At 59.9% G+C, this 18,011-nt stretch overlaps 1 protein-coding gene across 6 annotated transcripts in view; it reads left to right on the forward strand.

Annotated features, from left to right (window-relative positions):
* The window catches only part of ABCA7 (ATP binding cassette subfamily A member 7), a 45,759-nt gene that overhangs the window by 10,848 nt on the left and 16,900 nt on the right, over positions 1 to 18,011 (forward strand). For 4 of the 6 annotated variants that reach the window (XM_030540431.1, XM_030540437.1, XM_030540434.1 and 1 more), the window contains exons 7-26: positions 1,487 to 1,681; positions 2,143 to 2,232; positions 4,398 to 4,635; positions 5,303 to 5,442; positions 5,703 to 5,819; positions 6,116 to 6,298; positions 6,394 to 6,602; positions 6,729 to 6,905; positions 7,516 to 7,738; positions 8,429 to 8,650; positions 9,020 to 9,224; positions 9,908 to 10,024; positions 10,756 to 10,975; positions 11,935 to 12,066; positions 12,530 to 12,669; positions 13,463 to 13,600; positions 14,267 to 14,493; positions 14,823 to 14,895; positions 15,800 to 16,002; positions 17,706 to 17,754. In XM_030540431.1, the coding sequence (XP_030396291.1) occupies positions 1,487 to 1,681; positions 2,143 to 2,232; positions 4,398 to 4,635; positions 5,303 to 5,442; positions 5,703 to 5,819; positions 6,116 to 6,298; positions 6,394 to 6,602; positions 6,729 to 6,905; positions 7,516 to 7,738; positions 8,429 to 8,650; positions 9,020 to 9,224; positions 9,908 to 10,024; positions 10,756 to 10,975; positions 11,935 to 12,066; positions 12,530 to 12,669; positions 13,463 to 13,600; positions 14,267 to 14,493; positions 14,823 to 14,895; positions 15,800 to 16,002; positions 17,706 to 17,754 (3,298 nt within the window). The remainder of the gene's footprint in view (positions 1 to 1,486; positions 1,682 to 2,142; positions 2,233 to 4,397; positions 4,636 to 5,302; positions 5,443 to 5,702; positions 5,820 to 6,115; positions 6,299 to 6,393; positions 6,603 to 6,728; positions 6,906 to 7,515; positions 7,739 to 8,428; positions 8,651 to 9,019; positions 9,225 to 9,907; positions 10,025 to 10,755; positions 10,976 to 11,934; positions 12,067 to 12,529; positions 12,670 to 13,462; positions 13,601 to 14,266; positions 14,494 to 14,822; positions 14,896 to 15,799; positions 16,003 to 17,705; positions 17,755 to 18,011) is intronic. The other 2 variants (XM_030540435.1, XM_030540433.1) reach the window with 2 other exon arrangements.

Below are 18,011 nucleotides of genomic sequence, written 5' to 3' on the forward strand. Positions count from 1 at the left end.
CTCTGGCTCCAGCAGCCTCCTTACAGCACAGTAACCTCACCCTGGCGTTTGCCAGCCTTCCTCCTTGTGGTACGACACCAACACCCATCCCCCCAACCGTCTGCCCCGCAGTGTCCAGCTCTCTCGCCAGGAGTGAATCCGTGCACTGCTCTCTTAAAGAGACCGTACCCCATTGTGGACTACCGTAACTGGTGCTAAGAAACCCTCTGTGGCAATCAAAGCACTGAATTGGCTTATAGTGGAAGGAAAACAAGTCTATTAAGCGAAAAGTCGTAGGTTTAAGTGTTCCCAAGGGTAAGAAGTAAATAGGGGAAGGGTGACGAGTACACACAAGTAACAACACGCTGCCAGGACTAAAACCTGACGTCACAAACGAGAGTCTCTTGTTCCAAGGGGTGTTTCTAAGCATGTCTCTTCTGCAGCCTGGCCAGCCAGGCTGCTTCACAGATCTCAACGTGCCTCTGTCTCCTCCGGTAAAGGAGGCCAGAAGGGCTTGTTCTCTCCGCTAATGGTGTCCCAAATTTCGTTGACACTGCTTCGAGTGGCAGGAAGGCAGCTTCCTGGGGGTGCTGCCTCCACCCCTAGCGAGCCTAAGTGGCCGTCTGCCCCCACTTGTGAAACGTGCTCATCTTTCTTTGGTCTCCCCTGGCTTAATTTACTTACATGGACAGAACCACATTCCTTTGTCTGGAGCAGGCATGGCCCGTTAAGCAGCGGGGAGGGATAGCTCAGTGGTTTGAGCATTGGCCTGCTAAACGCAGGGTTGTGAGTTCTAATTCTTGAGGAGGCCACTTAGGGAGCTGGGGGAAAAATCAGTACTTGGTCCTGCTAGTGAAGGCAGGGACTGGACTCAATGACCTTTCAAGGTCCCTTTCAGTTCTAGGAGATAGGTGTATCTCCAATTATAAAAAAGCACTCCTGTCCAGCATCGATCTATAAAGTCCTTTGTGGGTTTACTGTCCGTACATGACAGCAGAATGTTATATTGGGTTTCCAGTGATAGATCCCATCCGCCTTTGGGGTATGTATTGTGACAACAGGGGGTCGACTGGCACTGGGGCGCTCACACTGTAAACAGACAAAGGAGGTGTCCCCATTTTACAGAAGGGGAACAGGGAGGTTAGGTGACAAGCCCAAGGTCACCCTGGGAATCTGTGTCAGTACTGGAAGACAAACCCAACTCTCCCAGGCTGGTGTGTTGACCACAAGCCCAGCCTGCCTTCCCCAGCCTCTGCCCAACGGGCCGTGTGCACTGGGCTGCTGTTGCTTCTGGAGCTCCTGCTGTGCTGGAGGTTGGAGGTAGGGAAAGATCTGTTGCACTGGCCCGCAGGTTGCCCAGGTCAGGACAGAACATGGCGCGCTGGAGCCTGTGGTCTCCGCTGGCTGCGTGGCCAGACTGAAACTGAGGAAGGTTGCAGGGGTGTCTGAATGGGAGGGCTGTCCACTGCTTCTCTGGCTACCGGGGCGCTGTTGTCTCCCCCTGCAGCTCTCCCTTGCCGCCACTGGCATGCCGCTGAAGGACATCGTCTGCAACGCCTCCGTGCTGGCGGAGTTCCTGGTGGCAGCGGAGGCGAGCTCTGCGGAGCGCCTGCAGGGACAGCTCTGTGCTCTGCCAGGGCCCACCCTCCAGGCCATGGAGCGCGGCTTCTTCTCGCAAGCGGATTTCTCCCAAGTCTTGGTGGTAGGGCACAGGGTGGGGGGGCTTCCAGAGCTCCTTTGGGGGGGCCTCCTCGGGGCTCCTATCACCAGCGCGACCCACCCCCGTCCGCTCCATGCCTGCCCCTGGGAGCCAGTGGGAACTTCAGTGGGGGTGGGGCTAAGCGCTCTGGGTGCGTCTGGGGCTGGGTGCCGGGCGGCTGTGGAAGAAGGAGCTGGCTCTTGGCGCTGAAGTTCGCGCCTTGAGTCGGGGATCGGGGTGTGTGATGGGGGCTCCGTCCCATGCTGCCTGGCTGGTTCATCCTCTCCCCATTACGGAGCTAGATCTGCCCCTGGCTTAGGCTGGGAGTTGGGGGAGGGGGAAGTTCTGTGTCTGAGACGGGGCCACCCAGGCCCATAGCCCCCCACAACCCCAGTGAGCTGTCTCGCTGAGCTGCCAGGAGCCCCTTAGGGAGTCTGACTCTTCTGCCCTCTCCTCTCCCGCAGGAGCGGCTGAGCTCCGAATCGGATGACGTGGCACGTGCCGTGGAGACTCTGGTCACTTTCCTCCAGGGCGCCGAGACGCTAGCGAAGGAGGTAACGGAATCCCTGCTGTCCCCAGGTCTGCACTGCTCCCAGCAGCTCCCCTGCTCTACAGCCCCGCTGGGACTCAGGGCCTGAGGTTTGGGAAACGACGCGTTTCTATAGGCAGACTCCTCCCCTGGCGCCACCGGCAATGCCAATGCCAGGTCTCCTCTCCATGGGCAGGGTTCAAAGCATAGGAGCCTGTCATCCACTTATCACTCTGGTAGGTGTGCCCGCTAGGGTGGGAAGAGAGAGATGCTTCCCTAACATCTTACTACTCCAGGGATGTGCAGCTCAATGTACCGGCCGGGCTTCCACGTTCCCACCACTGGGCCCCCTGTCAGCTTCTTGTACGGGGCTGCGAGGCCAGCCAGACAAGGAGTCTCCCCCGAGCACAGATCCCAGGATTCTCCAAGGCCGGTGGAGCTGCTGGGAAAATCTCTTCTGCTCTTTTCCACCCCCTCATGTCTGCGAACGAAACGAAACCTGAATATTGTGGTGGTTTTTCCCCCACTTTTCTCTCACTTTTTCCCTCCCAATCCTCCTTTCCCACCCCCCACTCGAAAAGAGAGGTGGGGAAAGGAAGAGGGAACCCTTAAAAAAAACCAACCCCCACCCTTGGCAAATTACTCCCGTTCTGAGAACTGAACAATTGGGGGATTTTGTGTGTGTGTAGGGGCGGGGGGAGACATTTTGACTGAAATGAAAATGTTCTTTGTGGTAGACAAAAATACTTTAGCCTCTCCCCCCATGTTTAGGTGATTAGGCAGTGGGTGCCTGTGATCTGCCCCAAACCAGAGGGACCCGCCCCCGGGGCAGTTCTGTCTCCCTGTGCCAGTCAGACGGTGGCCTCCTAACAAAGGGACCCATTTGTGCCAGCTGTGTTGGTGTGGGCGCCCAGGAACTGCGCTGAGACCCACCAACTCATTTCATATAGTGCCATAGGGGCACATACCTCACAACCACCTCCCATCCCCACTCCACTCTCCCCCCAACCCCTGTCTCTGTGTGGCTGCTCCCAGGTGCCCCAGCACAGAGCACCCAGGGTCTCAGCTGTGTGTATGGTGGCCCTAGTTGTGAGTACACAGCGAGCAGGGAAGGAGGGGACCTGGACCCAGGCAGTGCTGGCATGACCCCTAACCCTCTCCGGTGGCGTCGATATCCCTGCTCAGCCGTGGGGCACCTCTCTTGTCCAGAGCTCTCCTAAAACAGCTACATTCTCCTGCTGTAAACCCTCAGAAGCCTCTGGGGCAAGAGCTTGGCTGGGATATTGGTGCTGAGGGTGGGGAAAGTGGCGTTGGGGCGGAGCTGGGCTTCAGATCTCTTTGCTTGGGTTCTGGATCCTGTCCCTGCTTTTACCCAGACCTCGCAAGAGCATTGTTACTAGGGAGACAGCATGGTGTAGTGGCTGGGACTTGGGAGACCTGGGTGCTGCCACTGACCTACCGGTGAAGCCAGGCAAGTCATTGCCCTGCTGTGTGCCTCAGTTTCCCCTCCTGCCCTTTGGTTGTTGACTCTCTGCAGCAGGGATTGTCTCTCATGAGGCCAAAGATATGGGGGCTGACGGGCGCAGGAGGGATCCCTGTGGAACACGATCCTTTCCCCTCCCTGTTATTGCCGGCTTCCCGTGCCCTGCTTTGCCCAGCCCTGCAGGGATGGCCTTAAGTGTCCTCCCTGCTCATGGCCTCTTCGGGCTGCGGGCACATCTCTGCCAATGGCGTTAATGTCCATTAGGCGCTAGCGGGAAGGGGGAGGGATGTTACCCCCGGTTCAGGCTGAGCTCCCCACCCCAATCCCTTGGTTAGCAGCTTACACCAGAGGCTCCTTTGCGGTTCAGGGGCTGTGACAGGGGAGCCCTCCAGCTGGACGGGCACAGTGGGGTGATTGAAGGCATCACGCTGGTCTCCATCCTCCTGCCTGCTCCTGCCCTGGCGGTGGGAAGGACCTGAGAGTGAGAGCGAAGGGCACTGCTGGCAGGTCTGGGCAGGGGTCCCACTCTCTACAGTGGGAGGGGCTTGGCTGGGACTGCAGAGAGGCCTTTCTTTGCCCCTCCTTCTGGCACATGAGTCTGGGGGGCCGCGTACCTGTCCCATGGTCTCAGCCCACTGTGCACAGCACCCAGCCCATGTTGGTTTGGAGGCCTGGTGCCCATGGGCGGCTGGTGTCTCCCACCCCAGGTTGGCACCATGACCAGCTTTGCAGAGTTCCAGCGGGAGCTGCAGGTGCTGTCAGGGTGGGATGCCGGCTCCTCCCTGAAGGGCGCCTTCGAGGCTGTTTCCCGCATCGCCTGCGGGCACCCGGAAGGGGGCGGCCTCAAGATCCCCTCCCTCAACTGGTACGAGGACAACGACATCAAGGCCTTTCTGAACCGCAACAGCTCAGAGCAGGGAGCTGTCCCGCTGGACAATGCCACCAGTGAGTGAGTGGGGAGCCGCCTTTCCCCGCCGGGGCAGGGGAGCTGGGGGATGCAGCAGCTGGATGCCATGCGGGTGGAACCGATCCAGCTTCGGGCGACAACGGAATTTGAACTCGGGCTGTGCTGAGCCGTGAGCACGAGGCTCTAGTGCCTGAGCTAAAGGAACAAGTGCCTAAAGCAACCCAGCCCCTCACTCCTACTGTGCGGGCAGCCACTGGCGTGGGGCAGAGATCCCCCTCCTAGGGTGGGTTAGGCTGGGCTCTGGCAGCCCCAGGTGGGAGGTTTCCTGGCAGGGCTGAAGTTCGGGGGCAAAGAGGAGAGCTGGGTTTGTCTGAGGGGTGTATCCTCTGCCCCAGGAGAAGTTGCAGCCCAGGGAGGTTAGAGGGGAAGGGGCCTTAGCCAACTCCAATGGGGGGTTGTGGGGGGCAGCAGGGAGCCAGGGCTGGGTCTGGAGGGGAGAGGGAGAATCCATGCCCAGCCAGCAGGTTTATTGGGGGTGGGAGGGGCAGCTCTCTAGAGGGGGTCCCCCTTTCCCCAGCCTGTAGGTTTATTGGGGGGTGGGAGGGGCAGATCTCTATAGGAGCTCCCCCCTCTTCCAGTATACAAGTTTATTGTGGAGGAGGAGGGGCAGCGCGACCACTTCTCTCGATCCTTCCCCCGCCGCAGGCCCCTACTGCAAGGAGCTGATCCAGAGCCTAGAGTCGAACCCACTGTCCCGGATCCTGTGGCGGGGGATCAAACCTCTCTTCATCGGAAAAATCCTCTACGCCCCATCCAGCCCCAGCACGCGAAGGATCATGGCTGAGGTGAAGCAGCTGGGAGGTAGGGAGGGGGCAGGGGATGAACCCCAACCATGCAGAGTCAGCCTGGAGCACCCAGGGGGCCCCCTTAGTGCCCGGGGATCTCCCCCCACCACCCCTAGCCTGTGGGCTCTGGCTGGAGTCCCATGGGCCTCCCATCCACTCTACCAGAGGGGCGGTGGGCCGGGGGCAGGCTGGGAGTGGGGCATGACCCCCAGCTGGGCCAGCAGCCTGTCTCGCCAACCCCCTCGCTCCTCTTGGCCCAGGTGAACCGGACGTTCCAGGAGCTGGCCGTGCTGCGGGAGGTGCGGGGCACCTGGCAGGAGCTGGGCCCTCGGGTCTACGCCTTCCTCAACAGCAGCCTGGAGATGCGGGTCCTTCAGGTCTGTGCCAGTCGGGGGCCGGGCAATGGGGGAGCCAGAGGAGTGGGTATAGGGGGAGGGTGTGATGGGACGGGGGGTAATGGGTGTGGGGGCCCAGAGGGAGGGGTGTGGGTGAATGGGTATAGGGCAGAAAGGGAATGAGGTGGGGGACTAGGGGAGAGGGTGCAGTGAAGGGAATGGGGTGGTGGGGCTGGGGAAGGGGCTCAGCCCCACGCTGGCCCCATAGCCGGGCCGTGTGCTGGCTGGGGGACGGTGCCACCCCCTGAGGCAGCCCTGTCCCCATCTCTTTGCCCCAGCAGAGCCTGCTGAGGGCACCTGCCTCCTCCCACCTGGTGGAGCAGCACCTGAACCACACCTCGTGGGACCTGTCGGCCGTGGGCGAGTTCCTGGCGGGGGTGCCAGGGGGTGAGGCCTACACCTGGCGTCAGGCCTACGCGGAGGTGGACCAGGTTGTGGGCACCCTGTCGCAGTTCATCGAGGTGCGGCACATGCGAGTAACACCCCCCGTCCCCCTGGCTACCCGCCTCCGGACCCCCCCGCGCTAAGGGCCCTGCTCTCCCGCTCCTGCCCGCAGTGCGTCTCCCTGGACAAGGTGGAGGCAGTGGCCTCCGAAGAGGAGCTGGTGTCGCGGGCCCTGCAGCTGCTGGAGGGGCGCCAGTTCTGGGCCGGCGTGGTCTTCCTGCCCCCCGACAATGCCACCCACGGGGAGCTGTCCCCCCACGTCCGCTACAAGATCCGCATGGACATTGACGATGTCACCCGCAGCAACAAGATCAAGGACAGGTGCGGGCGCCTGGGGGAGGGCCCTCTAGAAATGCTGCCCCCCCCCGATCTCCTCTCTGCGGGGTCCATGTCTGGGGTGGGGGGTGCTTTGCCCCGGCCTCGCTCACGTTCTCTCCGCTCACTCAGGTTCTGGGACCCGGGCCCGGCCGCTGACCCCTTCAATGACCTGCGCTACGTCTGGGGGGGCTTCGTCTACGTGCAGGACCTGGTGGAACGGGCCGTCACGCGGGTCCTGAGCGGCACGGCCAGACGCACCGGTATCTACCTGCAGCAGATGCCCTACCCCTGCTATGTGGATGACGTGTGAGTGGCCGCGTGCTCCCCGGACGGGATCCAGTCTGTCCACCCCGCAGGCCTGAGCAGGAACAACATAAAATCGGGCGCCGCTTCTAGTCACGAGCTCTGCAGGGCCCCCGCTGGGTAGGGCAGGAATGGGTCTATTTTCCTATGTATCTACCTCCAGGCCCTGCCCCTATTTCTGCAGTGCCCCTAGTGACTGGGGTAGGAATTAGTCTATATCCCTGTGTATTGCCCCACTGCTCCTCCAGCCTATTTCCTGCAGCACCCCCTGCTGACTGGGATAGGAATGGTCTATATCCCTGTGTATTCCTCCATCCCATTCCCTGCAGCACCCCCTGCTGGCCAAGGCTGAGCTCTGCTCCGTTTGCAAGATTCATTCCCCACCCTCTGCAGTCCCTTGCTGAGGTGTCCCTGGGCTTTGCCGTGGCTCTCTGGGACGCAGAGGCGTCCTGTGTGGTGTCTGGCTCATGGAGTGTAGTGGGGCATTGTCTCTCATGTTTGTGGGCACCCGGGAACTGCGCGGAGCCCCCCCAACTCATTTCACAAAGTGCCAGTGGGGCACGGTGTTCAAGGGTTAACCTGTCTGCTCCCCCCTCCACGCACCCTCCCCCAGTTTCCTGCGGGTCTTGAATCGCTCGCTGCCGCTCTTCATGACGCTGGCCTGGATCTACTCGGTGGCCATGATCATCAAAGGGGTGGTGCACGAGAAGGAAGCTCGGCTGAAAGAGACCATGAAGATTATGGGACTCAGCAGCAGCATCCTCTGGCTCAGCTGGTTCATCAGCAGCTTCATCCCCTTTCTCATCAGCTCCTCCTTCCTCGTCCTCATCCTCAAGGTACGTCTGCAGAGCGCTGGTGGGAGGGGGGCAGTTCTGGGGCTGCGGGGAGCCCAGAGCTGGGGTAGCAGGATGGGGCTGCAGGTTGGGTTTGAGGAACATTGTCCGATCTGGGCGTGGGGGAGCCCAGGGCTGGGGTAGCAGTGAGGGGCCTGTGGGTTGGGATTGAGGAGCATCATCTGATCCGGGCGTGGGGGAGCCCAGGGCTGGGGTAGCAGGATGGGGCTGCAGGTTGGGTTTTAGGAGCATCGTCCGATCCGGGCATGGGGGAGCCCAGAGCTGGGGTAGCAGTGAGGGTTCTGTGAGTTGAGATTGAGGAGCAAAATCCAGTCCGGGCATGGGGGAGCCCAGGGCTGGGGTAGCAGGATGGGGCTGCAGGTTGGGTTTTAGGAGCATCGTCCGATCCGGGCATGGGGGAGCCCAGGGCTGGGGTAGCAGTGAGGGGTCTGTGGGTCGGGATTGAGGAGCATCATCTGATCCGGGCGTGGGGGAGCCCAGAGCTGGGGTAGCAGGACGGGGCTGTAGATTAGGATTGACGGGCCACAGCAGAGCTGAGTGTAGTGGGGGGAGCCTGGCACTACAGTAGCAGAGCAGAGAGGGCTGGGACTGACAGGCAACGCGAGATCGCGGTGCCTCTGCCAGCCACAGCTCTAATCCGTCTCCCCCACCTCTCCCCACACACACACGCAGCTGGGAGACATCCTGCCCTACAGTGACCCCGCTGTGGTCTTCCTCTTCTTGGCTGCCTTCGCTGTGGCCACCATCGCCCAGTGCTTCCTCATCAGCACCTTCTTCTCCCGCGCCAACCTGGCCTCGGCCTGCGGCGGCATCATCTACTTCTCCTTCTACCTGCCCTACGTGCTGTGCGTGGCCTGGCGCGACCACATCACCTTCCCGCTGCGCCTCTGTGTGGTAAGATCGCCCCCGCTCCAGCCTGCCTGGAGGTCACACGCCCTGGGTGTTTTCCGGTCCCGCTCCAGGGTGGCCTTTTCAGCCTGGTTCTAATGGGGTCTCCCTATGTGACTGCCGATCAAAGGGGGCACAGGGGTCCCGGTGACCTGCTCAGAATTGTCCCATCCCCACAGTTGCTTACACCAACCACCCCCGGAGGAAGGCTGGACTCGAAATCTCTGCTCCTTAGCATTTCACAGGCTGCCCACTGAATCGGCAGCCCCCTGGCCATGGGGAGGTTGGTGGCTGGTACCAGGGGCTAGTCCCCAGGGAGCTGTGCTTGGTCTAAGGGTTTACTGGCTCTTGCTTCACCTGCCTCTCCCCCGCCAGAGCCTCCTGTCCCCAGTGGCGTTTGGGTTTGGCTGTGAGTACTTCTCCCTGTACGAGGAACAGGGTGTGGGGATCCAGTGGTACAACCTGAACGCCAGCCCCGTGCAGGATGACCCTTACAACTTCGCCACCTCCCTGGCACTGCTGCTCTTGGACGCGTGTCTGTACGGCCTGGCCACGTGGTACATCGAGGCTGTCTTTCCAGGTCAGCGGGTGGGGTTGGGAATGAACATGGGAGTCAGATGCTCCCCTGAGCTCTGCCCATTTATGAGCTGCCACTCTCAGTGAATTGTGCAGATCTTTATAATAAGTCCACACTTCTCCATTCTCACATAGGTAGATCATCAGTGACATAGCTTAGCCTTAATGCACCATCATTAGGTTGCAGAGTTAACAGTCCAATTGAAATGTATAAGAGCAGCGTGTATTTTTCAGAGCTCCTTGCTGCCTGCAGACTCAGGCAGATAGCTCTGGGTCAGCTGAACCCAGATTCTTTTGTACTTGTCAGGACAAGAGACCTAAGGTTGTTTTCCTTAACTGATAGCTGAGATCCTGGAGCGCAGTTTGCACCTGTGCTTTGGAACCCAGGGCGAGCCGAGCCAATGCCAGCTGCTGCCTGGAGGCTGATGCTGCTCGTCTTAGGCATTTGCGTGGCCTGTGGCTGGAATCAGGGCAAACTCCAGTGTGGAAAAGGCCCTAGGCCCATGGTCCCTGGGGGAATGAGAAAAGAAAGGCCCTAGGCCCCCAGGGTGAGAAAAGAAAGACCTGGGATTAAAGCCAGAGCCCCCTTCCCCACAGCTGGGCTGCACCAGACCCCCAATCAGGTGGGGTTGTTTTCCATGCCCCCCCTGCGCTCTCCGATCAGTTTCCTCCTCTATTTGCGTTCAGGCCAGTACGGGATTCCCAAGCCCTGGAATTTTCCCTTCCTGAAGAGCTACTGGTTTGGAGAGTCATCCTCCGATGGCTGCCACCCCTTCCCCACCGACTCCTTGAGCTCTGCGGAAGGTAAAGGGTTCCCCTCCTCTGTGCCCCGATCAGCCACAGAGGCAGTGTGGTCTAGTGGCTGGAGCAACGGAATTAGAGTCAGGAGTGTCATGCTCTGTCCCCAGCTCTGGGAAGGGAGTGGGGCCAGCAGTCAGAGTAAGTGGGCCGAAAATCGGGGCTCTTCCTAGGTTCAATTCCCTGCTCTGCAGGCTGGTTAGAGTGAGGGAGCCGGAATCAGGACTCCTGGGTTCTGTTGCTGGACTAACAAAGCAGCTCCAGCCATGTGCCAGCCAGGCCCAGCAGAGGGCCGGCCACCGGCTGATGGGGTGGGATACGGGAAAAGAAGTGAGACATTGGGTAGGTGGCAGCCCAGAGTCACTGACTAGCCCCAACCCATCCCTAACCCTAGGCTGAGTCTGCTGGTACCACCTAACCCTGGGCCAACAACCAGCCCTGTCCCCAGGCCAGGTCCCTGCCCCATCTGTAACCCTATGCTGAGTCTGCTAACTGGCCCCAAACCCTGGCCAGGGGGGGCGGGAGCCGCAGGGTCCTCCAGAGTGCCCCGACTCTGTGTGGTGACAGGATCCCTGCCGCCTGTGTCTCTGTCCCCATCATTTTGGGGCCCGCTGATTGTTGCAGGGTAATAACCTCCATGCAAGGGGCTGCAGGGGAGCTGGCTGGATTGCTGGCAGCTCAGGGGGCCCCAACCCTAACCTGGGACCCCAGCCCTGCGTTCTTGCTGCCTCTGCTAGGTGTCCGACACTGCGCCCGCCTGCTGACCCTGCCTCCTGGCTTTTCAGTGCTGGTGGAGGAGCCACCCGCGCACCTGCGCCCAGGGGTCTCCATCCGCAACCTGGTGAAGATTTACCGCAGCAGCAGCAAAGTGGCCGTCAACGGGCTGAGCCTCAGCTTCTACGAGGGCCAGATCACCTCCTTCCTGGGCCACAACGGGGCCGGCAAGACCACCACGATGTGAGCCCGAAGGGCATTCCAGGAGGGCGGGGGTGGGGTATCCCTGGGGGTTCTGCGGGCATGGTGGGGGTGTTTCTCATGGTGTTTGAGCCAACGTGGCTCGGCAGCCGTGGCACTGGCATGCTGTGGGGGGGGGATGCTGGGTGCCTCACTTTCCCCTCATCAGTCCAGTGGAGAGAATGGATGATTTTGAGCTGGCTTTGTAACACGCTTTGACCACTGTGGCGAGAGAGGGCTGGATGTTCTCACTTGTATGAAGTGCTGGGGTCCGTGCAGCCCAGATCTAGTCATGGGAAGCCCCCTCCCCCCCCCGGCACTGTTTGATGATGGAAGGTCACAATAGAGGGGATTGGGCCCGGTTAGGCCTGGGTGGGCCAGGCACCGAGCTGCTGTGGCAGGAGAGATCCGGAGTCAGACCAGTTGGAGCAGATGTCTCTCCAGAGCCGTTTGCTCCACCACCAGATAGTCTCTCAGGGTTCTTCAATCCAAGGGGGAGCTGGGCGCATGTCTCAGGCGGTCAGAGTGGCCTATATGCCCACGCCAGCGCCCGATACGTCTCCAGTGCTGGTGGGAGTAACCCCACTGTGGTCACCTGACACCTGCCAGGAGAGGAGATTCTGGGCCAGGGCCTTGGCAGACTAACTGGGTGGCTAGTGAATTTCAGCCATGGCTAGCAGAGCAAAGAAATAGCCTCCCTTCCCCTGGGTGGAGTCACTCGCTCTCTTCGCTGGGTAGGGGTGTGTGCAGCTGCTGGATGAGCCAGTGTCCACATGGTGTTGGGCGCTGGGGCCGTGTGGTCTGAATGCCCAGCAGGGCGGTGCCCCTGCCCGGCAGCCCTGCCGGCCCCTGGAACACCACCCTGCCCTGAGCTCTTAGGCATTGGAGGTGGGCGCTGGAAACACTCCTCTGACTCGTCTTGTTTTGGTTTTAACCCCTGTGTCCTGCTCCCCCGCTCCTAGGTCCATCCTGAGCGGTCTGCTGCCTCCCAGCTCCGGGACGGCCTACATCCTGGGCCAGGACATCCGCTCCGAGATGGACAGCATCCGGAAAACCATGGGGATGTGTCCCCAGCACAATGTCCTCTTTGACATGTAGGTGTGTGTGTGTGGGGGGGGTTTGAACCCCAAGAGTGGGAGGGCGGATGGAGCTGGGGGAGAATTCCCTGGGGCCCTGATGGTTGGAGCACCCAGCCTTCCTGCTGCTTCTAGCCTGGAGGGCCTGTGGCCGGACCTTGCTCCCCGCCAGAGCAGAGCTCAATTGGACCCAGTGGCGCTGGAGAAGCCACCAGCCCCACTGTAGCAGCCTCAGCTCGGGGATCAACCGTGGGGGCACTTGCCTATTGAGTCCTGTTCCCAGTTCTGGGAGGGGAGAGGGGCCTAGTGGTTAGAATCCAGGGGGAGGGGGGCTTGAAGTTGGGACTCCTGGGTTCTGTTCCCAGCTCTGAGAGGAGTGTTCTCTAGTGGTTAGAGCAGGGGGCTGGGCGTCTGTAGGGGCAGCAGTGGGATATTCTCCTTGCCCTGTTGGGAGTCACCTTCTCCCTGCCGCCCCCCACAGCCTGACGGTGGAGGAGCACATCTGGTTTTATGGACGCCTGAAGGGGCTGTCAGGGGAGCAGGTGAAGGAAGAGGTGAAGCAGATCATCCAGGACGTGGGGCTGCCCCACAAGCGCCGGGAGCAGACCAAGAACCTGTCAGGTGCATGCCCTGGGCCCAGCGAGCAGGCGGTATGGGGATACAGGGGGCAGGCTGGGCTAGGGTTGGGAGGTTGGGACCTGATCCTGGCATGTTGCAGGCAGTGCTGCCTTTTAAAGGGAAAAAGAAGCCCCCGTCGGTTTACAAGTGGGTAACATAAGGGGCCCACTCCCAATCTGCAGGCTTCAGGGCCCAAAAGGATGGGTCTGCAGGCTCCCTGCTCTCTCCCATGATCCTTTATTGCTTATATCACGGTAATTCCTAGGAGTCCCAGCCGTGGCCTGTTGCGCTAGGTGCTGTACAGACACGATCTCGGCCTCAGGACTCGCTTGATTAACCCGATGGGGCAGGTGTGTTTTTAGTGGTGTGGTCACGGGGGGGCATTCATGGACTCCTTGGCCCTGAATGGACCATTGTGATCCCTCCTGCGTAACATGGGCCAGAGAGCATCCCCCAAATAATCCCTAGAGCAGTTCTTTCAGAAAAACATCCCGCCCTGATTTAAAAAGCGCCTGTGATGGAGAATCCACCGTGACCTTCGGTAAACTGGTCCAGTGCACGTGGGGTATGGCTGGGGGGATGGGGCATGGGTGGGGGGCAGGGGGTATGCCGTGGGGGTGTGGCATGGAGGAATTTCCCAGGGATCCTGCAGTATTGATCCCTGCCAGAGCCCTGGCAGCCCCGGTGACCCGGGATGACTCGTTCCCTGGAGCAACCTCCTCCCCCACCCAGTGCTGTGTGGCTGGGGGCTGCCTCGGTGCCCCATAACGCTCGCCCCATTCCTCCCCTGGGGCAGGTGGGATGCAGCGGAAGCTCTCCGTGGCCATCGCCTTCGTGGGAGGCTCCCGCGTGGTCATTCTGGATGAGCCCACGGCTGGGATTGACCCCTACTCCCGGCGGGGCATCTGGGAGCTGCTGCTGAAGTATCGCAAAGGTCTGAGTGGGGTGGGGGGGATGGGAACAGCTGGGGGGGGTCTCAGAAATGGGCCAGGGCCTCTGGCTGATGGGCCTAGCCAAGCCACATTAGGCCCTGTGGGGATGAGCCCCCTTTACTGGGCTCCTTACTGGGTTTTCTGGGGAACTGAGGCAGGGATCTGGGCCCCACATTTCAGTGAGGGAGTCCATCAAGGTGTCTATTGGGAGCAGAGAGGGCTGGGGCTGAGTGAGAGAGCTCAAGCATTGTGGTGGAGGGAGGAACTCAACAATTCTGGCAGAGCTGGGCCCCAATGGGTCCTACCCCATGGGGGCAGGAGGGGGGTGGGTGCACACAGGGGAATGGAGCGGTTCAGGGGATCACTTGCCCTGAGGTGACCTGCAGCCATGTGAGGGTGTCTTTGGCTCAGATCCCCCCACATTATGGTCTACGAGCTGCTGTTGGTGCCAGCTTGGTCCCCCCCATGCTGGGGTACGGGCAGCTCCAGTGGGTGCCAGTCTGTGCTGTGGCCTTGCTCCAGGCGCCATTCTGGCTCTGCCCTGCAGGAGGAGCCCTTGGGTATAAGGGGCTATCAAGGCCCTGCCGCACCCTGTTTTCCCCTACCCCCTTCCCTGCTCTGCCCTCAGGCTGGCCCCCTGAACCCCCTCTTCTCTGCCCCCCTCCCAGGCCGCACGGTCATCCTCTCCACCCACTACATGGACGAGGCGGACCTGCTGGGCGACCGCGTGGCCATCATCTCCCAGGGCCGGCTCTGCTGCTGCGGCTCCCCGCTCTTCCTCAAGACCAGGCTGGGCACTGGCTATTACCTGACCCTGGTGAAGCGGGAGGCTGGCGCCCGGGAGCGAGCAGCCCTGGGGGGCAGCGCCAGCAGCGTCACCATCGCCAGCAGAAAGGTAATGCCGGGAGAGGGGGCTCCCCTGCCTGGGGCAGCCGGGCTCCTGCCCGAATGGCTGGGTGGGCACAGGCATAGAACGCCCCACGGGGTGAAAGGTCAGAGGGCAGGGGGAGCCCCTGGAGCTTGGTGAGTTGGGGGATCACTGGGGTCCTAGGGAATCCAGCTCCAGGGTTCCTGGAAGTTTGGCGCTAGGGGGATGGGCTCACCACGGGGATCTCCTCTTTTGTCCTGATCTCCTGACGTGGCATCGGTCATTAGAGGGGGGCCCGAGCCTCAGAGTTTGGGGCCAGCCCAGGGCTGGGATTCTTACCCTCCCCTTCCCCGCAGGACGACAGCGGTTCGGAGCGCAGCTGTGACACCGGCCTGGGCAGCGAGCAATGCAGCGAGTCCAGCACCGTGGGTGAGCGGCTCTGTCGGGGGAAGGGGCTGGCACTGGGAGCCGGTTGGGAAAGAGTTAAGATCCCTCTGCACACACTTGTGTACACACACACACACACATGCACACACACTGCCCCCAATGCACACACTGTGCGCCCCCTTGGAGAGGATCCATTGCACAGGCACATTGCGCCCCCTTGTGGTCAGCGTGGGGCACAGCGAGTCTGAGTTTCTCCCTGGTTCCCAGCCTGGGGCGGACCCCGAGTGGCTGAGTTCCCTGGATGGGGTCTCTGCCTGCATGTCAGGGGCGTGTTCAGAGCCTCGCTGCCTCCCTGACTGCTCCTCCAGTCTCCAAGGCGACATTTCCTCTCCCTGGGAAATCCTTCTCCAGTGACCTGTCCTTCCAGGGCCACCCCGGTACACACACAACCCAAGGGCCGGCTTTTGAAGGTCACTTCACACTGCATCTGTCCTGCATCCTACAATCCTTGACTTTCCCTACCCTGGTCTCGAACCCAACTGTGCACGGGGCAGTGGCAGTCTGAGCTCCTAGGGGCTGGGCTTTGTGAACAATAAAATAAAGTCCAGCTCAAGCATTCTCCCTAGGCTGGAATCCTCCTTCTGCCTGGCTCAGCCCACACCCTAGATCCTCCAGCCCCAGAGAGCCCCTCCCACTTCCCTTATCTCCCAGTGGAGGCTGAGCTCCCCGCCTCACAGCATCAGCAGAACCCTCTTAATCCTTGCCAGGCTGGATCAGCACCTGCAAAGTGGCTGGGACATTAGGGGGACGCAAGGCCAGCTTAACACTGATAGTCCCTTTGGAACGTCCATGTTGGATCAGTCACAGTACAGCTGCTGTGGGTCTTGTGCCCTGTACCAGGCCTTGGCTCCCCCCAGCCATCCCTGCCCCCTTTATGTTTCTGCAGACGTGCCGCAGCTGTCGGCCCTGATCCAGAAGCTGGTCCCTGGCTCCCGGCTGGTGGAGGATATTGGCCATGAGGTGCTGTACGTCTTGCCATACGGCGGCGCCAAGGATGGGGCCTTCGGGGAGCTCTTCCGGGAGCTGGACAGCCGCTTGGGCGAGCTGGGGGTCTCCAGCTATGGGATCTCGGACACCACCTTGGAGGAGGTACTTCAGCCCCCTCCCAAAATCCCATCCTCTGCCACCGACTGTGCACCTATCCACACCCCAGCATCCTACTCCCATGTCACACAGGGGCAGACCATACATGGATCCAGACTGTTATCCCGCCCCTCGTCTCACCAGACCAGACAAGAGGCCCATCAAGATCAGTCTCTCTCCTCCTGCTATATCAGCTGCACCGTTAGTCCATCACATCTGACACCTTGTCTTCTCCAGTGGCCTACACCTGTTGCTTCCGAGAGAGACAATCTGCCCTCCACAACTCACCTGCTTGAGGGCAGAGAGTGTGGACCGGGGAGAGGGACGTAGAGTGGAGGGTGTGATGGGTTTGGGGTGTCACCTGATGTGCTGGGGTGCCACTGAGTCAGCCTATTCTGCCAGCCTGGGTCCCCTTTACCTGGCCTTGCTGGGCTAGGCTCACAAGCATCTTCCAGTCAAGCGCACAGGCAGGGCCACCCACAGCTGCACGGAGAGCCAGAGATCCACTCTGGGAAGATTCAGCCTAGGGGCTCACTCCAATACTCTGGTGCCCGGTCCCTTTAAGGGGGACAAACCCAGAGGTTTTATGAAATTTGCCCCGTCCCTCAATGTGAAGACAGAGATGCACAACTTCTTGCCCCTCCCAGTTAGAAATTGTGTAAATCGGGTTATATTGTCAACAAGCAGTAAGTTTAACAACTACGAAAGGTGAATTTTAAGTGAATATAAGAGATAACAGACACAACCAAGCAGATTACTGATCAAATAAAGCAAAATACGCAAGCTAAGCTCAGTATCCTTAAGAAACAGATCACAAAATGTAAATTCTCACCCTGAATGTTATTTTAGGCAGGTTGCAAAGTTTCTGTAGTCGAAAGTTCTAGTTATATTTCAGACTGGACCCTGGTCTCGGTCTGGACTCCCCGCCCTGCCTTCCCTTCAGGTGGCTTTAGCAGTCTTTTTTCTTGGGCAGACAGGCCATCCAGAGGAGGAGCCCTGTTTGCCTTCCTCCCCACCCTTAAATAGGATTTCCATAAGGCGGGAATCCTTTGGTTCCCAAACTTGACCCCCCTTCCCTTCCAGTGGAAAGTGACAAGGAGTCCCAGGTAATGTTTAGTATCAGGTGACAAGACCACCTGACTCTGTAGCATCACAGCATCCATCAGTCAGTGGCAATATGTTCTGCAGGAAGGCCAGGCCTTTTCACAGTCCATTGTCCTCACTGATGGGTCGTCAGCCCTGCCTGGCTTTTCCATTGTTGTACCTGAAGCGTTAGCAGTGGGCAGCAATTTCAGATACAGAAATGATACAGCCATACAGGTCGGATAATGGCATTCTGTAAATTTTAACCTTTCCAGTGATATCTTACAAGCCCCGCTTGCATAAAGTACATCTCAGTTATGTCATATTCATATCAGGACCATATTTACATAAAAAATATGGAGTGAAATGTCACAGAGGGCTGCAGGGAAAGCCAGCTAGGAAATCAGCTGGATCTGGGTGGATTTTCCAGTGAGGACATGGGGAGAAGAGGGGGGTTAGGGAAATGCCACTGAGGCTTCTTTGCTGGCAGCAGGGCCTGTGGGACCCTCAGCCAGTCCCGTGGGCTCTGGGACGCTCTCTGCCTTTGTGGTGTTGGTTTGCTGAGGGTCCACTGTCATTTTTCCCCCCCCGTAAAACACCTCTCCGTTCCCGTTTACCCTTTGCAGATCTTTCTGAAGGTGGCTGAGGACACAGGAGTGGACGCTGACACCACAGGTAAATGCATTGGCACCCTCTCGGACAAGCTTTGAGCACCTGGGGGTCTAAGTTAATGGTCAGGCGAGTGGAAGGAATGATCATGTTTTCTAGTGCCTGGACTGCAGAGGGGATAAGAGACCTGCTACTGCTGCTAGCTAAGGGAGTTTTCCTTTAGCTCAGGAGGTAGAATCAGGCCATTTTAGAGTTCTAGACCCAGCTCCATAAGCACATGTACTGGAAACTCAGCTCTGTTCTCTGCAGCCCGTGGCTCTAGG

Source organism: Gopherus evgoodei, chromosome 22 (genome assembly GCF_007399415.2).
Source record: "Gopherus evgoodei ecotype Sinaloan lineage chromosome 22, rGopEvg1_v1.p, whole genome shotgun sequence".
Taxonomy (NCBI): domain Eukaryota; kingdom Metazoa; phylum Chordata; order Testudines; family Testudinidae; genus Gopherus; species Gopherus evgoodei.